The 19,791-nt window shown below is 52.0% G+C and overlaps 2 protein-coding genes across 4 annotated transcripts; one reads left to right on the top strand and one right to left on the bottom strand.

Moving 5' to 3' along the window:
- Positions 1 to 596: 596 nt before the first annotated feature.
- LOC137456842 (E3 ubiquitin-protein ligase TRIM35-like) lies at positions 597 to 5,711 on the bottom strand. 3 transcript variants are annotated; one of them, XM_068168508.1, is made up of 7 exons: positions 5,598 to 5,711; positions 4,489 to 4,888; positions 3,664 to 3,759; positions 3,081 to 3,311; positions 2,910 to 2,932; positions 2,313 to 2,434; positions 597 to 1,572 (listed from the first exon to the last, which is right to left on the bottom strand). In XM_068168508.1, the coding sequence occupies exons 2-7, from the start codon at positions 4,882 to 4,884 to the stop codon at positions 1,007 to 1,009; spliced, it is 1,434 nt and encodes a 477-aa protein (XP_068024609.1). In that variant the 5' UTR covers positions 4,885 to 4,888; positions 5,598 to 5,711; the 3' UTR covers positions 597 to 1,006. The 3 variants fall into 3 exon arrangements, with proteins under 3 accessions (XP_068024609.1, XP_068024611.1, XP_068024610.1); XM_068168510.1 differs by having other exon boundaries at positions 4,498 to 4,888; XM_068168509.1 differs by lacking the exon at positions 5,598 to 5,711 and adding an exon at positions 5,372 to 5,557.
- A 13,002-nt stretch (positions 5,712 to 18,713) lies between these two features.
- LOC137456845 (dynein regulatory complex protein 1-like) lies at positions 18,714 to 19,555 on the top strand. The gene is made up of 3 exons (XM_068168513.1): positions 18,714 to 18,781; positions 19,082 to 19,216; positions 19,342 to 19,555. The coding sequence occupies exons 1-3, from the start codon at positions 18,714 to 18,716 to the stop codon at positions 19,553 to 19,555; spliced, it is 417 nt and encodes a 138-aa protein (XP_068024614.1).
- Positions 19,556 to 19,791: the final 236 nt, after the last annotated feature.

Genomic DNA, 19,791 nt, shown 5'->3' with positions numbered 1-19,791 from the left:
TCAGGACCTCAGCCTTTTCCTCATCTTTGGTCACCATGTTCCCCTCCAGGTCCAATAGGGAGTGCAGGTTCTTCCTGCCCTTCCTAGGAAGCATCCTCTGTGATCAGGGAGAAACCATGGAAACCACCCATTAATATCAGCATCCTGCCAGAGAGGTCCTGTCTGGCCGGGCTGCGTGGGCAGCCGCGGCATCCCAGCTCACCAAGCACCTTCTCTTTCCCCAGAGTATCACCTTGGAGCCCCAAGTGCTCACCAGAATGGAAAGACAGACCTTTTGGGCAGGATTAAGATCAAGGCAGACCCAGCATGGGGTTGCAGAGGGTGGTTTTGAGCCGCCTCTCATCCCACTTCTGAGACACTTCTACTTCCAAACACCAACCTGCACATCATCACCAGACTCCTGCAGCTGGGCATTTGTGGAAAAGCCTTTCAAAGGGATAAAGTCGTGGGGAGAAGGGGGAGGAGGAAAGGGCTTGTTCATGGAATCATAGAATTGTTGGGGTTGGAAGGGACCTCAAGGATCATCCAGTTCCAATGGGAAAGGAGCTGGGGGCGGGGCAGGGGAGGGTTGGGGGGGGCACAGAAGCACAGAATCATATCAGGACAACCTTTATTAATAACTTTTTTTTAAAAAACACACTAAATAGACACTTTTATTGCTTCTTATCTTTTCTTCCTTCTTTCCTTTTCCTCTCTTTTCTTTACCTTTCTTTTCTTTTCCTCTCTTTTCCTTTCTTTTCTTTTCCTCTCTTTTCTTTACCTTTCTTTTCTTTTCCTCTCTTTTCTTTTCCTTTCTTTTATCTTTTCTTTTCTTTTCTTTTCTTTTCTTTTCTTTTGGTTGCTTTGCTTTGCTTTTCATTGCTTTTCATTGCTTTTCTTGCTTTGCTTTTCTTCCTTCTTTTCTTCATTCTTTTCTTCCTTCCTTTCTTTTCCCTAAGGAAAGCTGAAGGGGGAAAATAAAGCACTTGGGGAACCCCAAATGCAGGTGAAGGTGGTGGTACGGCCGTTAAACAGAGACATCCTCCTGGACGTGGACCCGGAGGGGGCAGATGCGGAGGGGCTCGTGCATGGCGCCCACGGCCGCAGGCCCCACGTAGAAGTAAGGGTAGACGGCGGTGCTGAACTTCTTGTGGAAGGTGTAGATGTGGGCCCGGCAGTCGGCGTCATAGAAGGACAGCTCCCCTTCGTCGCAGTCCAGCTCCACCCGGATGCGCTTGACGCTGCCCAGGGTGGTCTCCAGGCGCGTGGCGTTGGAGGCTCCGTCCATCTCGATGTCGATGCCGGGCAGGTGATAGATGTACCAGAAGCCAGAGCGAGCGTCGTGGTGGAAGGGCCACTGGGTGCCGCTGGGCGGCCGAGCCACCCCCACACGCCAGTTCGTGACGCCGCCCAGGTCCACCTCCCAGGTGTGGAAGCCGTCTAAGAAGCCCCGAGAGCCCAGGATGCAGGGGGCCGAGGTGAAGCGCTCAGGGTTCTCCACCAGCATCTTGTAGCCTCTGTTGGTGACGCTGGTGAGGTCCTCTGACACCTCAAGCCAGCCCGCCGCGGAGTTGGGGTTGAAGGTGAAGGGGACTGTGGTGGGGACATGTGTGTTAGGAGTCTGGACTGCTGCAGGGATGAGCTGATGGGGGGACAGTAGCCCTGCAGGTATCCATCCATCCTTCCATCCACCCATCCTTGCATCCATCTCTCCATCCACTTGTCCTTGCATCCATCCATCCATCCACCTGTCCTTGCATCCATCCATCCATCCACCTGTCCTTCCACCCATCATTCCATCCATCCATCCATCCACCTGTCCTTGCACCCATCCTTCCATCCGTCCATCCATCCATCCATCCACCGTCCATCCACTTGTCCTTGCACCCATCCATCCATCCATCCATCCATCCATCCATCCATCCACCTGTCTTTGCACCTATCCTTCCATCCATCCATCCATCCATCCATCCATCCATCCATCCATCCATCCACCTGTCCTTGCATCCATCCATCCATCCATCTGTCTTTGCACCCATCCTTCCATCAATCTGTCCTTGCACCCATCCATCCACCCACCCACTCATCCATCCATCCATCCCCCAGCTCACCATGGAGAAACACACCCTCAAGGGTTTCTCTTCTAGGGTGCAAATGCCCCAAAGCAGCCTTTACATTCTCTACCTCCCCTCCTCGGGCCCATCAGCCACAGGCATGGCTGCTCCATGCTCCTCTTCTCTCCAGAACCCACCACCCTTGAGGCTGCGCCATGCAAAAGCTGTTTGAGCTCGTGCTGGGACAACCATCCTTTGGAGGGGGACTCAGCACCTCACCTACAGTGATGATGTTGAGCATCTTTTTCCACACGTTGTACTGCACTGAGCCCAGGTACTTGGCAACGTCAAAAAACATCCCTACAGGCATGCCCTCTCGTTCCTCAGCTGTACAGGCAATCCTTGGGTAGGGACAGAGGACAGAGATGGGTCAAGGATGGAGGAAGGCAGTGGGTTGGATCCCCTGGCACCCCATGTTTTGGCAAAGCCTTCCCCACTAACACAGTCCATCTCCTTTTGGGCTTTTCTCCACAACCCAGGAGGGTAGACACTGATGGTGGGACGATCTCAGCACCAACATCAAGGTTTTAATGCTGCCCCCAAGACCTGCGGTGCTGCTTTGTGTCTGCATGTGTGCTCCTTCACCCTGCCCAGAAGCACCAAGGGGTGCTGCCTTGGCCTTGGGGCCCTCCAGTACCACCTTCTGCTGGAGCACCCAGACCCAGAAGGGATGTGCTGGTACAGGAAGTCGCTTGGGGCAGTGACCTCACTCTGCATCCAGGCAGGAGACCCCATTCAGGGAGGGATAGTGGGGGCTCAGCCACCTCCAGCACCCTGTGCCACTCGGCATGGGATGCAGTGGGGACCAGGACTTACCTGCACTTGCGGTTCTTGCGAGCCTGCAAGAGAAGAAGACATCGAGCATCAGACCCCCACTTGTAAAGAGTCCCAGGGGCTTATAAACACCCAAAGGTTCGCCCACCACTCTGCACGAGTGGCAGGAGGGTGCCAGGGCAGAGGTGGCACCCCGTAGGGCATGGACTTTACCATGAGGAAGGTGTAGTCGTCCTCCTTGAGGTCGTTCTGGAGCTGCTTGGCTTCGTTGAGCAGGGTGTGGCAGTTCTCCAACAGCTGCTTCATCTTGCCCTCGATGAAGTCCTGCTTGTGCTGCACCTCCTCCTGCAGCTCGTCCAGCAGTGCCTGCTCCTCACTGCACAGGAAGCTGTGCAGCTTCTCAAACTCCTGCTTGATCTGCTCCCTCAGCTGCGTCACCTCCGCCTGCCCCGTGGAGGGATGTCACCACCTCCCATCAGAATCCACAGCTCCCCTGGGCTCCCCCAGCCTCCTCCTAAACTTTCCTCCTGAGCCTTCCAACCAGCTCCAGTGCTCAGGGACTCGCTAGGCTCCCACTGGGATCCTCCACTCCACAAATCAATGTCCCAGCCAGCCTCATCCCTCTGGTGCTCAATTCCTCATTGGAATCCTTCCTCCCCCCCAGCAGCGCTCCCCTCGCTCAAGGACAGAGCAGCCCAGGACAGTTCCACCCCAGAGCCAGCTGCACCTCAGGGGTGTGTGTGCACGTGTGTACACGTGTGCCAGGATCAGGCCCTACTGGGGAGGGGCCACACACCTGGTTGTGTTTCAAGATGGCCTCGTAGGCACGATGGGCGGTCCCAAAATCCTTCACTTTATCCCGCAGGGAGGTCTCCATGTTCTTCAGCTTGGCCTGTGGAGAGGAAATGCCTTCAGGAACCTCACAAGCCTATGCCCAAGTGGAAAAAGAGCACCAAACCCAGCAGGGTAAGGTTAAGCAGGATCCTCGCTCGAGTCAAGCTTTCCCCTCCTGCAGCCTGAGATCTGCCAGCGCTGGATGGGGTCAGTGTGGTGCGGGGCTGGGCAACGCGAGCCTGGGGAGCTTTGCTCCGTGGTGAATCCTCCCTTACATTTTTAAACCCTTCTGCTGGTGCACACTCAAATCCCTGCCTGTCTTGGTGCTGACAGCAGCTCCCAGGGAGGCTCAGCACCACGGGCAGATGGCCAGGCCTTGTCCAACAGCAGCACCACGTCCTCCCTGCAACATTTGAAATCTGGCTCATCCCCCACGGGTGACTCAGGGAGGCAGCAGCTGCTTTCCTGGATGGGAAACGCAGCGGGGCCTGGCACGCTGCCCAGCTGCTGGCCAGAGCCCCATCCTCTCCTACTCCTCCCCACACAGCCGTGGCCCATCCTGCCCCGCAGGGCCCGGGGTTGTGTCCCCATCCTACATCCCTTCCTCGGCTGGGCAAATTGTGCAACCACTCCCAGCCTCGAGGCACCGCTGCAACAATCAGCTGCTGCAATAACCAGCATGTCTGGGTCCAGCCCGGCCTGCCCGAGGATCAACAAGCCAAAGAAACGTGGGGACCAGCCCACCCTTCAAAACCCCTCAAAGAATCCGCCCACTCCCCTTCCCCACAGAGCAAACCGCTGGGGCAAAGCATGCCAGCTCCTTGTCCTCCAGGCAGAAGAGTTTGGCCTCTTGGTGGTGCAGGGGACAGAGGGCGGCTGCCTGGCCTCGCCGCTGTCGTTCCTCCTTGAGGATCTTCTCCACCAGGTTGTTGAGCGTGTGGTTGATGCGGAGGTCGTCCAGCGAAGAGCGCTCCTTGCACACGGGGCAGACGTGAGCGCCGTGCTCCCAGGAACGGGTCACGCAGCCCTTGCAGAAGTTGTGGCCGCAGCCCAGCGTCACGGCTTCCCGAAAAGGGTCGTAGCAGATGGGGCACAGCAGCTCTTCCTTGAAAGTGGCCGTGGGGGACGTGGTGGCAGAGGCGGGCACTAAGCTGCTGATCGAGACGCTGGCTTCCCTCTCCATGGCACTGGAGGGAGAAGCGATGGATGGAGGGAAGCCGGAGCAGGATTTCCCGAGAGCCCCAGTTGGAAAAACAGCCCCGTTCCTGATGCAATCGTTTTCCTGCCTGTGACACCCCGCAGCTCCCTCCCCGGGCAGGCACCAGCCTGAGTGACACCGGCCCGGGCCACTGGCAGCCACCAAGGGCGGGCAGGCACCGGCGAGCGTGCCGGGATGAGCCGGCAACGTGGGGAAGTGAGCCGGGGGTGGCCGGACCCTTCGAAGGTCTTGTCCCTGTGTTCGAACCCTCAGCTTCGGGGTGGTCCCCGGTACGTGACCCCCACTCCCGAGACTCTTCTCCAGTGCCACAACCCCCTCGGACTTTCCGGTGTCCGGTCTCGAAGCACCAGACCCCTTCGGGGCGGCTGTGCCACCCGGTCCCCGGACCCACTCCCCTACCCCCGGTGCTCCTCTGCTGCCCGGTGCCCCATTCTCAGTGCTGCTCCGATACCCGGATCGGGACGCTCATCCTAGGTGCCCGGACCCGGACCCTCTCAGCCATGGCAGTGCCAGTGCCCGCTGCCCCAGTCCCGGTGCTGTTCCGGTGCCCTGACCAGGGCTCGCAGTCCCGGAGCTGCTGCGGTGTCCGGACGCCGACTCCTCGGTGCCCGTGCACATGGGGTGCCCGTGCACATGGGGTGCCCAGCGCTGGATGTGCGTGCGGATGTGTGTCTTACCACTCCGAGGGCGAGTAGCAGCGCCTGGAGCGGCCTCTGCGCCGGGCAAGGCGGCGGGAGGGGGTCCGGCTGCCCGCCTGCCGGTAGTGTGGGGCTCAGCCCGTGCCGGCGGAGGTGGAGGCACCGAAGGGGCGGGACGGAGCGGGCGGGGGCCGGCCTGAAGCCTCTGGGGCGGGACCTCGCCAGGCACAGCCTCACTACCCCTCGCCCCCTCTCCGGAGGCTCTGCCGTCTACCCACTTGTTCGCCTCCCTTTGTGATTGCAGGAGCTGGAGGTTGCTCTTTTCCCGAGTTCCCAAAAATTCCCTGAATATCGAGAGCCCTGCGGAGAAAGACCTGGGGGCGCTGGTGGGTGAAAAGCTGGACGTGAGCCGGCAATGTGTGCTCGCAGACCAGACGCCAACCGCGTCCTGGGCTGCATCCAAAGCAGTGTGGCCAGCAGGTCAAGCGAGGAGATTCTGCCCCTCTGCACTGGTAAGACCCCACCTGCAGTGCTGGGTCTAGCTCTGGGGTCTTCAGCACAGGAAAGATATGGACCTGTTGGGACAGGAGGAGGCCACAATCATGATGCAAGAGCTGGAACCCTTCTGCTGTGAGGACAGGCTGAGATTTGAAGTTGTTGTTCCGCCTGAAAAGGAGGCTCCAGGGAGACCTTATTGCTGCCTTTCAGTATTTCAAAGGGACCTACAAGCAAGATGGGGAGGATCACAGGGAGGTGGTGGAGTCACCATCACTGGAGGTGTTTAGGAAGAGACTGGATGGGGTGCTTGGTGCCATGGTTTAGTTGATTAGATGATGCTGGGTGATAAGTTGGACTCGAGGATCTCAAAGGTCTTTTCCAACCTGGTCTATTCTATTCTATTCTATTCTATTCTATTCTATTCTATTCTATTCTATTCGGCATGGGTTATTGGTGATCTGGCAGTGCTAATGGTTGGAGATGACGATCTTAAAGGTCACTTTAAACCAGAACAATTCTATGATTCTAATCTTCTCAGCAGGGTCTGATGTGACAGGACCAGGGGAGATGGTTTTAAACAAAGAGGGGGGAAAATGATGCTTGGTCTGTGCTCCTCTGTCACATTACTGCAGGAGTCATCATGGAAATCACAGCTGTTGCCCATGACCTGGAAAGGACCACAATGATCCTAGGACACTGGCTGGCTTTTGGTTAGAATAGAATAGAATAGAATAGAATAGAATAGAATAGAATAGAATAGAATAGAATAGAATTAACCAGGTTGGAAAAGACCTTTGAGATCATCGAGTCCAGCCTATCACCCAACACCATCTGATCAACTAACCCATGGCACCAAGCACCCCATCCAGTCTCTTCCTAAACACCTCCAGTGATGGTGACTCCACCACCTCCCTGGGCAGCACATTCCAATGGCCAATCTCTCTTTCTGGGAAGAACTTCTTCCTACCATCCAGCCTGAACCTCCTCTGGCACAGCTTGAGACTGTGTCCTCTTGTTCTGGTGCTGGCCACCCGGGAGAAGAGACCAACCCCCACCTGGCTACAACCTCCCTTCAGGGAGTTGTAGACAGCAAGAAGGTCTCCCCTGAGCCTCCTCTTCTCCAGGCTAAGCAACCCCAGCTCCCTCAGCCTCTCCTCATAGGGCTGTGCTCCAAACCCCTCCCCAGCTTTGTTGCCCTTCTCTGGACACCTTCCAGCAGCTCAACATCTTTCCTAAACTGAGGGGCCCAGAACTGGACACAGGACTCAAGGTGTGGCCTAACCAGTGCTGAGTCCAGGGGCAGAATGCCCTCCCTGCTCCTGCTGGCCACACTGTTCCTGATGCAGGCCAGGATGCCCTTGGCCTTCTTGGCCACCTGGGCACACTGCCGGCTCATGTTCAGCCTGCTCTTAACCAGTACCGCCAGGTCCCTTTCTGCCTGGCCGCTCAGCACCACAGCTTGAGTGGACCTGATGATCTTGGAGGTCTCTTCTTACAATTGTATTAATATAGGGCTCTGTGAGGATTGGTGGATCCTGGCCTGTATTAGAAATGCTGTGTCCCGCAGGAGCAGGGAGGTGATTGTCCCCTTGTACTCAGCTCTGGTGAGGCAACACCTTGAGTGTTGTGTCCAGTTTTGGGCACCTCAACATGAGAGAGATGTGGAGGTGCTGGAGCCAGTGCAGAGGAGGTCAAGGAAGATGCTGAGGGGCTTGGAGAATAAATCTTATGGAGAGTGAGCTGGGGATGCTTAGTTTGGAAAAGAGGAGGCTGAGGGGAGACCTCATTGCTGTTGTAATGGGTTGGGGCAAACCCCCTCCCCACCACACGCAGAAATAGCGACTCAGACAAACAGATTGCAAAAGTGATGGAAAGTTTAAATAGAAAACAGTGAGTGCGTGCAGAGAACTAGAAGCACAGTGACAAGAAGAACCCCAAAACAGACCCAGAAAGATCCCATCCCCACCTGAGGGTGCACCCAAAACCCCCAAGGCTCCTCCTTCCCCCCCCCCACTGCTAGGCTAGTCTCAGCTGGCCAGATCTGAGACTGCCCATCCCCCCCGTGGCCTTGGGCCTAACCAGGCCCATGGCCAGGAGATCTCTGCCCCAGTTACCGGGTGGTGAAGAGGAAGGAAAGAGGAAGTGCCAGACCCCGCCGTGAAACTTATAGTGGTGCAAGGGATCATGGTAGGAAATAACCTAATTTCCTGTGTCCACCCACTGGGCTGGACTTCTGGACACAGGAAACACCCCTGTAGCAGAGGGCACCCAGCCCAAACTACGACAGCTGTCTACAACTACCTGAAAGGATGTTGCAGAGAGGCTGGTGTTGGTCTCTTCTCACAGGTAATTAGTGACAGAACAAGAGGGACCGGCCTCAAGCTGTGACCGGGTAGGTTTAGTCTGGACATTAGGAAAAATGTTTCCCCAGCCAGAGTGGTCAGGGATTGGAAGGTGCTGCCCAGGGAGGTGGTTGAGTCACCAATCCTGGATGTGTTTAAAGGTGGTTTGGATGTGGTGCTTGGGGATATGGTTCAGGGGTGACTCTTGCAGAGTAGGGTTGTTGGTTGGACTTGGTGATCCTGAGGCTCTTTTCCAGCCTGAATGTTTCTGTGGTTCTGTGGTGTTCTCCTTTTGCCCACAGCTGGAGTACCTGCATGCCCGTATGAGGAAGGTGATGGAGTATGAGAGACAGCTGAACCAGCTGCGGGCACAGGATGAGGAGGCGTATAACAGCATGAAGATCCAGCTGCAGACAGATGTGCAGGTAGAGCAAAGGCTGCTGTGTGCCATGGGAGGCAGCAGAGCAGATCTCTCTCTGCTCTTTGGGTGTGGAGGCAGCAGGATGGTATGGAAGCTGCAGCTGCTACCTGGTCACCTCAGCTCTTCAGCATCCACAGTCCAACCCTGTGCCAACAGGGCAATGGAGTCGTTGTTTCCTCTCCATGGGTTCTACATCACAGTGTCCATCTTGGCTCTCAGGGGTCTTCAGCCCATGGACTGTACCTCTAGGACACAGGCAGCACCTTGGTGTTTGCTATGTCTGCCATTGTGACTGATGGGAGGATTAAATGGTGTGAGTCTCCCGACAGAAAATCACTTCAGATCAGCCTGATCTGCCTCCTTTGCCAAGGTCCTGGCCTAGGAGAGGTGAGGTTTTTCCTCTGACTCCTAGCCATAGACCCATCATTTCTCTAATGTGACAATTATCATGAGTAAGTTTCCCTTAACTGCAGAGGGAATACAGTAAGGAACAGGTCAGCAGCTATAGTTAACAAGTGGCTTAGAGGCTGGTGCAGTCAAAAGAATTTTGGGTTTTTTGATATTGGGAAACTTTCTACTGCACCAGGCCAGCTGGCAACAGATAGAGTACATCTGTCCCAGAGAAGGGGAAAGATCACTGTATATGAGAACGGACTGTCCCCCAAAGATAAAAAGATCCTGGGTAGGGAATTGGCGGGTCTCATTGACAGGGCTTTAAACTAGTTTTGAAGGGGGAAGGGGCTGAAAATAGTCCTCTCAGACAAGAGTCTGGGGGCGACAAGCTAGAGTCGGAGGTGAAACCAGCAGCCCAGCTGAAGTGCATGTACACTAATGCACGAAGCATGGGTAACAAACAGGAGGAGCTGGAAGCCTTGATGCAGCAGGAAAATTATGATGTAGTTGCCATCACAGAGACATGGTGGGACGACTCACATGACTGGAGCGCTGCAATTGACGGTTACAAGCTCTTCAGGAGAGACAGGCGAGGAAGAAGGGGTGGAGGGGTGGCCCTTTACATCAGGAAGGCACTAGATGCTATTGAGATGGAGATTAGGGACGATCGGGTTGAATGCTTGTGGAAAAGTATTAGAGGGAAGACCAGCAGGGCAGACACCCTGGTTGGAGTCTGTTATAGACCACCCAACCAGGAGGAAGATGTTGACGAAGCATTCTAGAGGCAGCTTAGGGCTGTCTCAAGATCTCCGGACCTTGTTCTCATGGGCGACTTCAACCTGCCTGACATCTGCTGGGAACTCAACACGGCAGAGAGGAGACAGTCCAGAAGGTTTTTAGAATGCATGGAGGACAGCTTCTTATCCCAGGTGCTGCGAGAGCCTACCAGGGGCAAGGCTATGCTTGACCTCCTCTTCACCAACAGGGAAGGACTGGTGGGCGATGTGGTGGTTGGAGGGTGTTTGGGGTCCAGTGACCACGAGATAATTGAATTCTCGGTTTTTGGTCAAGCCAAGAGGGGCGGCAAGAAGACCTCCACTCTGGACTTCAGGAGGGCAGACATTGGGTTACTCAAGGAACTAATTCAGAGGGTTCCTTGGGATAAAGCCCTTAAAAACAAAGGGGTCCAGGAGAGCTGGACCTACTTCAATGAAGAATTGTTGAAGGCTCAGGGACAGGCTGTGCCAATGTGCCGGAAGATGAGCCGCCGGGGCAGACGGCCAACCTGGATGGTTCATGAACTTTTAATGGAACTGAGGGAAAAAAAGAGGGTGTATCACCTTTGGAAGAGAGGGGAGGCAACCCACAGAATGTTTAAGGATGTTGCTAGGTCTTGTAGGAAGAGAATTAGGGAGGCAAAAGCACACTTGGAGCTTAAACTGGCCTCTACTGTGAAGGACAACAAAAAGTCCTTCTATAAATACATTAATAGTAAGAGGAAGGGGAAGGAAAACCTCCACTCCTTGGTGGATACGGAGGGGAACATTGTAACAAAGGATGAGGAAAAGGCAGAGATACTTAACACCTTCTTTGCCTCAATTTTTACTAGAAGGGCAGAACGTCTTCCTGACAGCTGGCCTGCAGAGCTGGCAGAAGGAGCCAGGGAGCTGCACAGTTTCCCTATGTTCCATGAGGCGGTGGTTGGAACTCTCCTTAGCAGCTTGGATCCCCACAAGTCCATGGGACCAGATGGGATTCATCCTAGGGTGCTGAGAGAGCTGGCAGATGAGCTGGCCAAGCCACTCTCCATAATTTTCCAGCAGTCCTGGCTCACTGGCGAGGTCCCAGAGGACTGGAAGCTGGCCAACGTGGTGCCCATACATAAGAAGGGCCGGTTGGATGAGCCAGGGAATTACAGGCCTGTCAGCCTGACCTCAGTGCCAGGCAAGATCATGGAACAGGTCATCCTGAGTGCAATAACACAACACTTACAGGATGGCCAAGGGATCAGGCCTAGCCAGCATGGATTTAGGAAGGGCAGGTCCTGCCTGACCAACCTGATCTCCTTCTATGATCAGGTGACCCGCCTGGTGGATGTGGGGAGGCCTGTTGATGTAGTCTACCTGGACCTCAGCAAGGCCTTTGACACCGTCCCCCATAGCAAACTGCTGGCCAAGCTGTCAGCCCATGGCTTGGACGGGAGCACACTGCGATGGGTTAGGAACTGGCTGGATGGCCGAGCCCAGAGAGTGGTGGTGAATGGTGCCACATCCAGCTGGCGGCCAGTCACTAGTGGTGTGCCCCAAGTATCAGTGCTGGGCCCTGTGCTCTTTAACATCTTTATTGATGATCTGGATGAGGGCATTGAGTCCATCATCAGTAAATTTGCTGACGACACCAAGCTGGGGGCAAGAGTTGATCTGCTGGAGGGTAGAGAGGCTCTGCAGAGAGACCTCGACAGGCTGGACAGATGGGCAGAACCCAACGGCATGAGATTTAACACATCCAAGTGCCGGGTTCTGCACATTGGCCACAACGACCCCATGCAGTGCTACAGGCTGGGGTCAGAGTGGCTGGAGAGCAGCCAGGCAGAGAGGGACCTGGGGGTGCTGGTTGATGGTAGGCTGAACATGAGCCGGTAGTGTGCCCAGGCGGCCAAGAGGGCCAAGGGCACCCTGGCCTGCATCAGGAACAGTGTGGCCAGCAGGAGCAGGGAGGTCATTCTGCCCCTGTACACTGCACTGGTTAGGCCACACCTCGAGTACTGTGTCCAGTTCTGGGCCCCTCAGTTTAGGAAGGATGTTGACTTGCTGGAACGAGTCCAGAGAAGAGCAACAAAGTTGGTGAGGGGTTTGGAACACAAGCCCCATGAGGAGAGGCTGAGGGAGCTGGGGCTGCTTAGCCTGGAGAAGAGGAGACTCAGGGGTGACCTTATCACTCTCTACAACTACCTGAAGGGAGGTTGTAGACAGGCTGATGATGGTCTCTTCTCCCAGGCACCCAGTACCAGAACAAGAGGACACAGTCTCAGGCTGTGCCAGGGGAGGTTCAGGTTGGATGTTAGGAAGAAGTTCTATACAGAAAGAGTGATTGCGCTATGGAATGGGTTGCCCGGGGAGGTGGTGGAGTCGCCGTCATTGAAGGTGTTCAGAAGGAGACTTGATGGGGTGCTTGGTGCCATGGGTTAGCTGTTTGGGTGGGTTGGATTGGTTGATGGGTTGGACACGATGATCTTGAAGGTCTCTTCCAACATGGTTTGGTTTATTCTAATAAAGGTTTTTATTTTTGCCCTTAGGCAGGAGGGCTTGCAGTGGAAGAGCACATCCCTGGCACACCATTGGCTCATTATTTGTCCCCCATGGGATGTCCTCCTCAAAAACCCCAAGCTGGGACTGATGTCATAGAATCATAGAATCAACCAGGTTGGAGGAGACCTCAAAGATCATCAAGTCCAACCTGTCACCCAACACCTCATGACCAAGAAGGTCAATGGCATCCTGACCTGCATCAAGAGTAGTGTGGCCAGCAGGAGCAGGGAAATCATTGTGCCCCTGTACTCTGCACTGGTTAGGCCACACCTTGAGTCCTGTGTCCAGTTCTGGGCCCCTCAGTTTAAGAAGGACATTGAGACATTGGAACATGCCCAGAGAAGGGCAACAAGGCTGGGGAGAGGCCTTGAGCACAAGCCCTATGAGGAGAGGCTGGGGGAGCTGGGATTGTTTAGCCTGGAGAAGAGGAGGCTCAGGAGAGACCTTCTTGCTGTCTACAACTACCTGAAGGGAGGTTGTAGCCAGGAGGGGGTTGGACTCTTCTCCCAGACAACCAGCACCAGAACAAGAGGACACAGTCTCAAGCTGCACCAGGGGAAGTTTAGGCTCAAGGTGAGGAGAAAGTTCTTCACTGAGAGAGTCATTTGCCATTGGAATGTGCTGCCCAGGGAGGTGGTGGAGTCCCCATCCCTGGAGGTGTTCAAGAGGGCATTGGACGTGGCACTTGGTTGTTGCAAGAAGGGGCCGCTACACGATCAATGTGATCAGCGGAATCCAACTTTATTGAGCATCAGACACATCTTATATACAGTTTACTATAATTATGCCTACTTGGTAACATACTATTGGCTACAGATTACATGTCAACCCCACCTCTTGCGGTTTTAGCATCCTACTTCAGCTAGCCACACACATCTTGTTTGGATAAGCCCCCTACTTGTTTTACGACCCTCACGATTACACGACTACAGTGTCCTTGCGACACTTCTTGATGATTCAGCTAAATCCATTGTGTTCTGTGGCATTCCTTATCCTTATCAGAAGGCCAGATAGTCCTGTAGGCCTTTTTCCTTATCCCATTCTACTTCAATTCCCCCGTTTTCTTTAACAACTACAAAAGATTCAGTAAAACGATCAAACTGTTTCATTACACATCTAAATATTATTCGTGCAGCTATAATAATAATAATAACAATAAACAAAAAGCGCAATGCTTCCTTGGCCAACCCTTTCGCATTTTGATGAAAGGTCATATGTGCTTCTCGGGCCTTTACTGAGGCTGAGACTGGTACAGATAAGGATACCGACTTATCTGCTTGAGCGTTTCCTTCTCCTAGGCCAACATCAAACTTATGACTTCTAATATGCAAAATACAATATGATGCTGACCTACATCTTATGGCTTGTTGTAACCTCAACATCAACTCATATAATCTCTTATTTGTTACATCTTTAATCAGGGCATCCTCTATCCGTTGTACAACCCCTGTAACATACATGGAATCTGACACTATTATTAAGAGGTTGGCTCATCCATTGCTGTAATTCCCACAACACTGCCACAACACTGCTGGGGCTGCTTAGCCTGGAGAAGAGGAGACTCAGGGGTGACCTTATCACTCTCTACAACTACCTGAAGGGAGGTTGTAGACAGGCTGATGATGGTCTCTTCTCCCAGGCACCCAGTACCAGAACAAGAGGACACAGTCTCAGGCTGCACCAGGGGAGGTTCAGGTTGGATGTTAGGAAGAAGTTCTATACAGAAAGAGTGATTGCGCTATGGAATGGGTTGCCCGGGGAGGTGGTGGAGTCGCCGTCATTGAAGGTGTTCAGAAGGAGACTTGATGGGGTGCTTGGTGCCATGGGTTAGCTGTTTGGGTGGGTTGGATTGGTTGATGGGTTGGACGCGATGATCTTGAAGGTCTCTTCCAACCTGGTTTGGTTTATTCAATTCCAAAGTTTGAAGTGAGTCCTGTGGTTCTGCCTCTAACATCACATGTATCCACTGGCTAATACTCTTATCTTGCCAAGTCACTGCAGCTTTTCGGGAATGCTTCCCTGCGTCTGTAAATACTGTCAGAGCACCCACAATTGGTTGCTCCTTATATTTGGTATACTAATCCACGATTGCTGCGACATCCAACCTAGGATCTTATCTTGCAAAGGTGCAGTCTTAGTGAGAGCACCTTCAAAAATTGTTTGAAAAATGGTATGTTGTGGTTGTAAGGATGGAAAGACCCATTCCAATACTCAGGTCTGTACACTCTCCTGACCCTTTTGCCCCGTTTTCTTTAAAGCTTGAGTCAAGGACCCCGTAAGGTGTTTTGTTTCTGCTAAGGAAAGGTACTGGGTCCTATTAATGCTCACCGTTGGCCTAATGCTGTTTCTTTTTATTTCAAATTTCTCCTAGCTAAAACTTCCATAATTCTTACATCCTCTCTAAGTTTTGTTAGATCACATTTAAAATCACATATAAAATGAAAATTTGAGAACATAGTATGCTTTAACTATTCTTTCTTATAACATAATACCTGAATTCCCCTCTTTTGTTTTTATAACCTAACATTAAAATGTATTTTGTGCTATAATTGATTTTGACTTTTCCTAGAACTATTTAAAATTACAACAAACTGATGAGTTAACATTTAAATCCATATAAACATTTTCTCTAATCATACAATCATTAAGCAATTATGATATACAGCCCTAAGTGTTAAACAATTCTTTAAACTAACCATTATTATCAATCTGCAAATGTGTTACTCTCTATTCCAGTTCTTGAACATGCTTATGCATTGAGACTAAGTGATAAAAAAGGAATTTAGATCTTAATAGTTTCGATCTTTGCATTTCACTCCTCTTAATAACAAAAAATACGTGATTATGCCTGAACGCATTACAAAGATTAAAACATAAATGCAATCCTTAACACTGTGTTACAATCTGCTTTAGGGATATGTTACATTTTTATTTTCTCTAGGATGGTCAAAAATCATAAATTGTTTAATAGTAGCAAGATTTCTTTAATCTGTAAAGGTAGATCTGGCTAGGCTCTAGCTTCACAGACAGAAAACTTGCAGGCAAACAGCAAGAGCAAAAGAACTTCATTGCTTTGCCCAATAGCATTTTTGCTCATCCTAGTAATACTAATCTCTTATTGGTACCATTATATATATAATCCTTAAAAGCTATTACAAATACAAAATAAGACCAAAATTCTCATTCCATAACATACCTATAACAAACCCTTAACTTATGCTAATACCAAAAATCCTTAAAACCTTAAAAAACTATGTTAAAATTAATCCATCAAATCAATGTCTAAAAAGAAATAAAATTGTTACATTAACTAAAAAACACTTTCCAAAATTAAAACCTGTTTATACATTCCTTAACTATATTACATGGAGCTCCTTTGAAATGCCTATAAGCACACAATTAAAAAAGGTTCAAACCAAAAGAAAATCATACAATATAAACTCATTACAAAGTACTTACACCTTACTGCAATTACTATATACCAAGTACCTGTAAATACCAAATGCTTACTTATTCATTATGCTTATTAGAAAAACTTAACAAAACTCTAAATAACAAATCTCTGAAAGACATTACAATCAGAAATGACAAAATGAGTACTGTTGCTTTAAATCAGAGCAGAGTAGTGCGGCTAAAGCCGCTGCGGGGGAACGGGGTGGGGGCTGCTGCCGTGACCGCTGCTGGGCCGCTGCTGCTGTCGGTGCTGTCGGTGTCGGTGGTGCGTCAGCCGGTACCGCCTTGGTCGGAGCCGTCGGTATCCGCGGGGGTCGGCAGGGCTCGCGGGAGGAGTGCGATGGTAGGAACGCTGTAATCGCGAGCCTCCAAGCCCTCCATTTTTTCTAAGAGGGGCCGTAAAGCAAAGTCGGCGCTGTTTGAATTCCTCGCTGCCGGTGTTGTCTTCGGAATCCGAACCCTCGCTGGTGATGTCAGAGGAAGGTGTTGATAAAAGGGGTCGAACACACTGAGCTGCCTTTTTCCGGCTTTTTTCCCCGCTGTGTGCAAACGGCAGTGGTGACGGCTGGTAAACGCGGTGTGGTCGCCTCAAGATGTATCGGGGGCGGCCCCGGTCGATCGGTCGATAGTTCTCAAACACATCTTTCAGCTGCAACTCAGATACACCTGGCGCTGCATCTCGTCCTGACAAAGTTGCTCTAACTGCAGCAGCCATTCGCTGTTCCAGTTCATAGGTTTTAACACAGTTCATGCATTCTCGCCACGCCTTTTGCAGCTTGATGGTAACCCAGTCCCACAGTTTGTCAAAAAGCTTATCTCCTAACTTACACCATTCTCCTTCTTCATCTCCCTCTTCGTGTAAATGCTCTGCAACCCTTCTCCAATAATCTCTGTTTCTTTGTCCTAAATCATCGTTAACCTCTTCCCTTTTTACTTCCTTTGTCTCCACAACTTCTTCACCCTTCGGCAACTCAGAAGAGTGAGGCGACGGAGGAAATTCCTCCTCTGCATATTCTGACATGGGTACTAACTCCCTTTTAAAATCCAACTTACATCCTCGCTTTTCTAAAAAGCACTTAAATAAATCATACGCCGCCTGCCTATCCATTACTATCTATTATGCGGTAATACCTGTGCGCACAGACTACTCAGAGCAGTATCGGCTTACGGCGTCTTCGGTCTTCTGCTGCTTCCTCCGCCTCTCTGTGGGTCGGTAAACACAGCACCAGTACTGCTATCCTGGACCGGAATACTTCTTGCTTTTCGTGCTCTCGAACCCTGAATAGTCCTCTTCGGAACGGCACGGCTTCCTTCTTCGCCGTGACTCCTTTCGGAGATTTGCAGAACCCTCCTTTTTGGGTTCAGGATCCACTCTGTGGGGTCCCTGTTCAAGGCGCCGTTGCCCGCATTCTCCACCAACTGTTGCAAGAAGGGGCCGCTACACGATCAATGTGATCAGCGGAATCCAACTTTATTGAGCATCAGACACATCTTATATACAGTTTACTATAATTATGCCTACTTGGTAACATACTATTGGCTACAGATTACATGTCAACCCCACCTCTTGCGGTTTTAGCATCCTACTTCAGCTAGCCACACACATCTTGTTTGGATAAGCCCCCTACTTGTTTTACGACCCTCACGATTACACGACTACAGTGTCCTTGCGACACTTCTTGATGATTCAGCTAAATCCATTGTGTTCTGTGGCATTCCTTATCCTTATCAGAAGGCCAGATAGTCCTGTAGGCCTTTTTCCTTATCCCATTCTACTACACTTGGTGCCATGGTTTAGTCATGGGGTCTGTGGTGACAGGTTGGACTGGATGATCTTTGAGGTCTCTTCCAACCTTGGTGATTCTGTGATTTCTGTGACTACTAAACCATGGTACCAAGTGCCACATCCAATCCCCTCTTGAACACCTCCATGTCTAGAAGGTTTTGTCCAACTTCAGATGAAATACTACCGTTGCAAGTCCCTGAAAGGACACATCCATGGAGGACAGTCCTGACTTTGCACCTTCCTTCACCTTCATATCGATGACCTGGAAGGTGACACAAACATTTGCTGGTGTCTCTGAGCCCTTTGGAGAGGGAGGCAGCAGGATGCTGGAGAGCCAGGTTCACAGGCAGCAATGTAGGGCTGTTGTGAAACCACACCTGCTGCCTTGAGCTGTAGCTGTGGGAGAGTTTTGATATCGGGCAGGGGAGGTGTTTGTTCCTCTCTGCTTCATATCTGCATGTCCTTGTCCAAGTCTGGAGGTGAGAAGTCTGCAAGTACACACAGTTCTGTGTGATGCAGGAGGAGGAGGAGGAGATGGTCTCTGTGTCCACCGTGGATGCAAGAAAAAAATCGTGGGCTTGAGTTTTGTATAAGGAAGGTTTAAATTGTCATGGAATCATAGAATCATGGAATGTCTTGGGTGGGAAGGAACCATAAAAGGTCATCTAATCCAATCCCCCTGCAGTCAGCAGGGACAACTTCAACTAGAGCAGGTTGCTCAAAGCCCCATCCAACTTCATAGCAGTAAGTAGTATCAGTCAAGGTCGGAAAGGACCACAAGGATCATCTAGTTCCAACCCCCCTGCCATGGGCAGGACACCCCACACTAGATCAGGCTGGCCAGAGCCTCATCCAGCCTGGTCTGGACATGTTCAGGTGGAGGAGAGAGGCCCATTCTGTGGCCCACAGACTGAAAGCTGGGCCCAACTTCAGTCCCTCCTCCCTTCCCCAAACATGGTGCTCAAGAAGCAGGATGAGGAGAACATGATCCTCAGGTCCCAGCAAAAGAGGAAGATCAACAGGTAAAGATCCATCACTGGAAGCCAGGCTCTGCCCTGTGCCCTTTTGTGTAGAGACCATCACCCAGGATAGGCCAACAAGCTCTGTCCCGACCCACCCCTGGGCAGAGGCAGGGGTTATCCAAACCCAAAGCAATTTGTCTGGCCATGGCCAACCTGTGCCAGCTGCATCAGGGTCAGTCAGGCCTTGGCACAGAGCAGTCACCAGTAGGTAAGCAGCCCCATGTCCCAAAGCCTTCATGTGAGCTGTGTATGCCCAAAGGTGTCTCTTTGGGGTCGCCCAGCTGTGCTGTCCCTCCCCAGGCTCCACAGCTTGCTCAATAACCTGAGAACAAAACTGGCCAACCAAGAGAAGCAGTTTGAGGAAGAGAAGCAGAGCCTGGCAGCCTACTGCAAGTCCATCGAGGGACACTGCAAGGAGGTGCAGAGGAGGATGAGGTGAGCCGTGCTCGGGCACCTAACCATGATGAGGCCTTGGAGCACCTAAGTGAGGTGCAGGAGGAGCTGGCCTGTTGTTTTGAGGCACAGAGCCTGGTTCCATGGGCCATCTCCCTTCTGCACAGGCACTTTGCTGCCATTGATGCTGAGAAGTTCCTGGAGGTCTGCCTCATGAATGAGAAGGAAGCCAAAGGGCTGATGCAGAAAGCCTTGGATGCAGATCGCATCATCCACAGCCAGCTGCTGGGGCTGCCCTGGGAAAGAGCCTCATCACTGGTTCCTCAACAGTGTTGGCCCTCTGGAGTGTTCCAAGAAGAGGATGGCAACCGAGCTGGCTGAGGAGGTCCTGACAGGTGGGATGCTTAGAGACCTTCACCTTCCTCCCTGACAGCCCCTTTAGTCACTCCTGTCCTTGCCATTGCAAGGTGAAGTCTCTTGGTAGATGCCCCACCCCTGGAAACATTCCAGGTGAGGTTGGATGGGGCTCTGAGCAACCTGCTCTAGTTGAAGATGTCCCTGCTGACTGCAGGATAGTTGGGCTGGATGACCTAGAAAGATCCTTTCCCATCCAAACC

The sequence above is a fragment of the Melanerpes formicivorus genome, unplaced genomic scaffold, assembly GCF_026170545.1.
Source record: "Melanerpes formicivorus ecotype bairdi unplaced genomic scaffold, bMelFor1.0.p_v2 SCAF_140, whole genome shotgun sequence".
In the NCBI taxonomy this organism is placed as follows: domain Eukaryota; kingdom Metazoa; phylum Chordata; class Aves; order Piciformes; family Picidae; genus Melanerpes; species Melanerpes formicivorus.
This window is presented reverse-complemented; position numbering and strand designations above follow the sequence as displayed.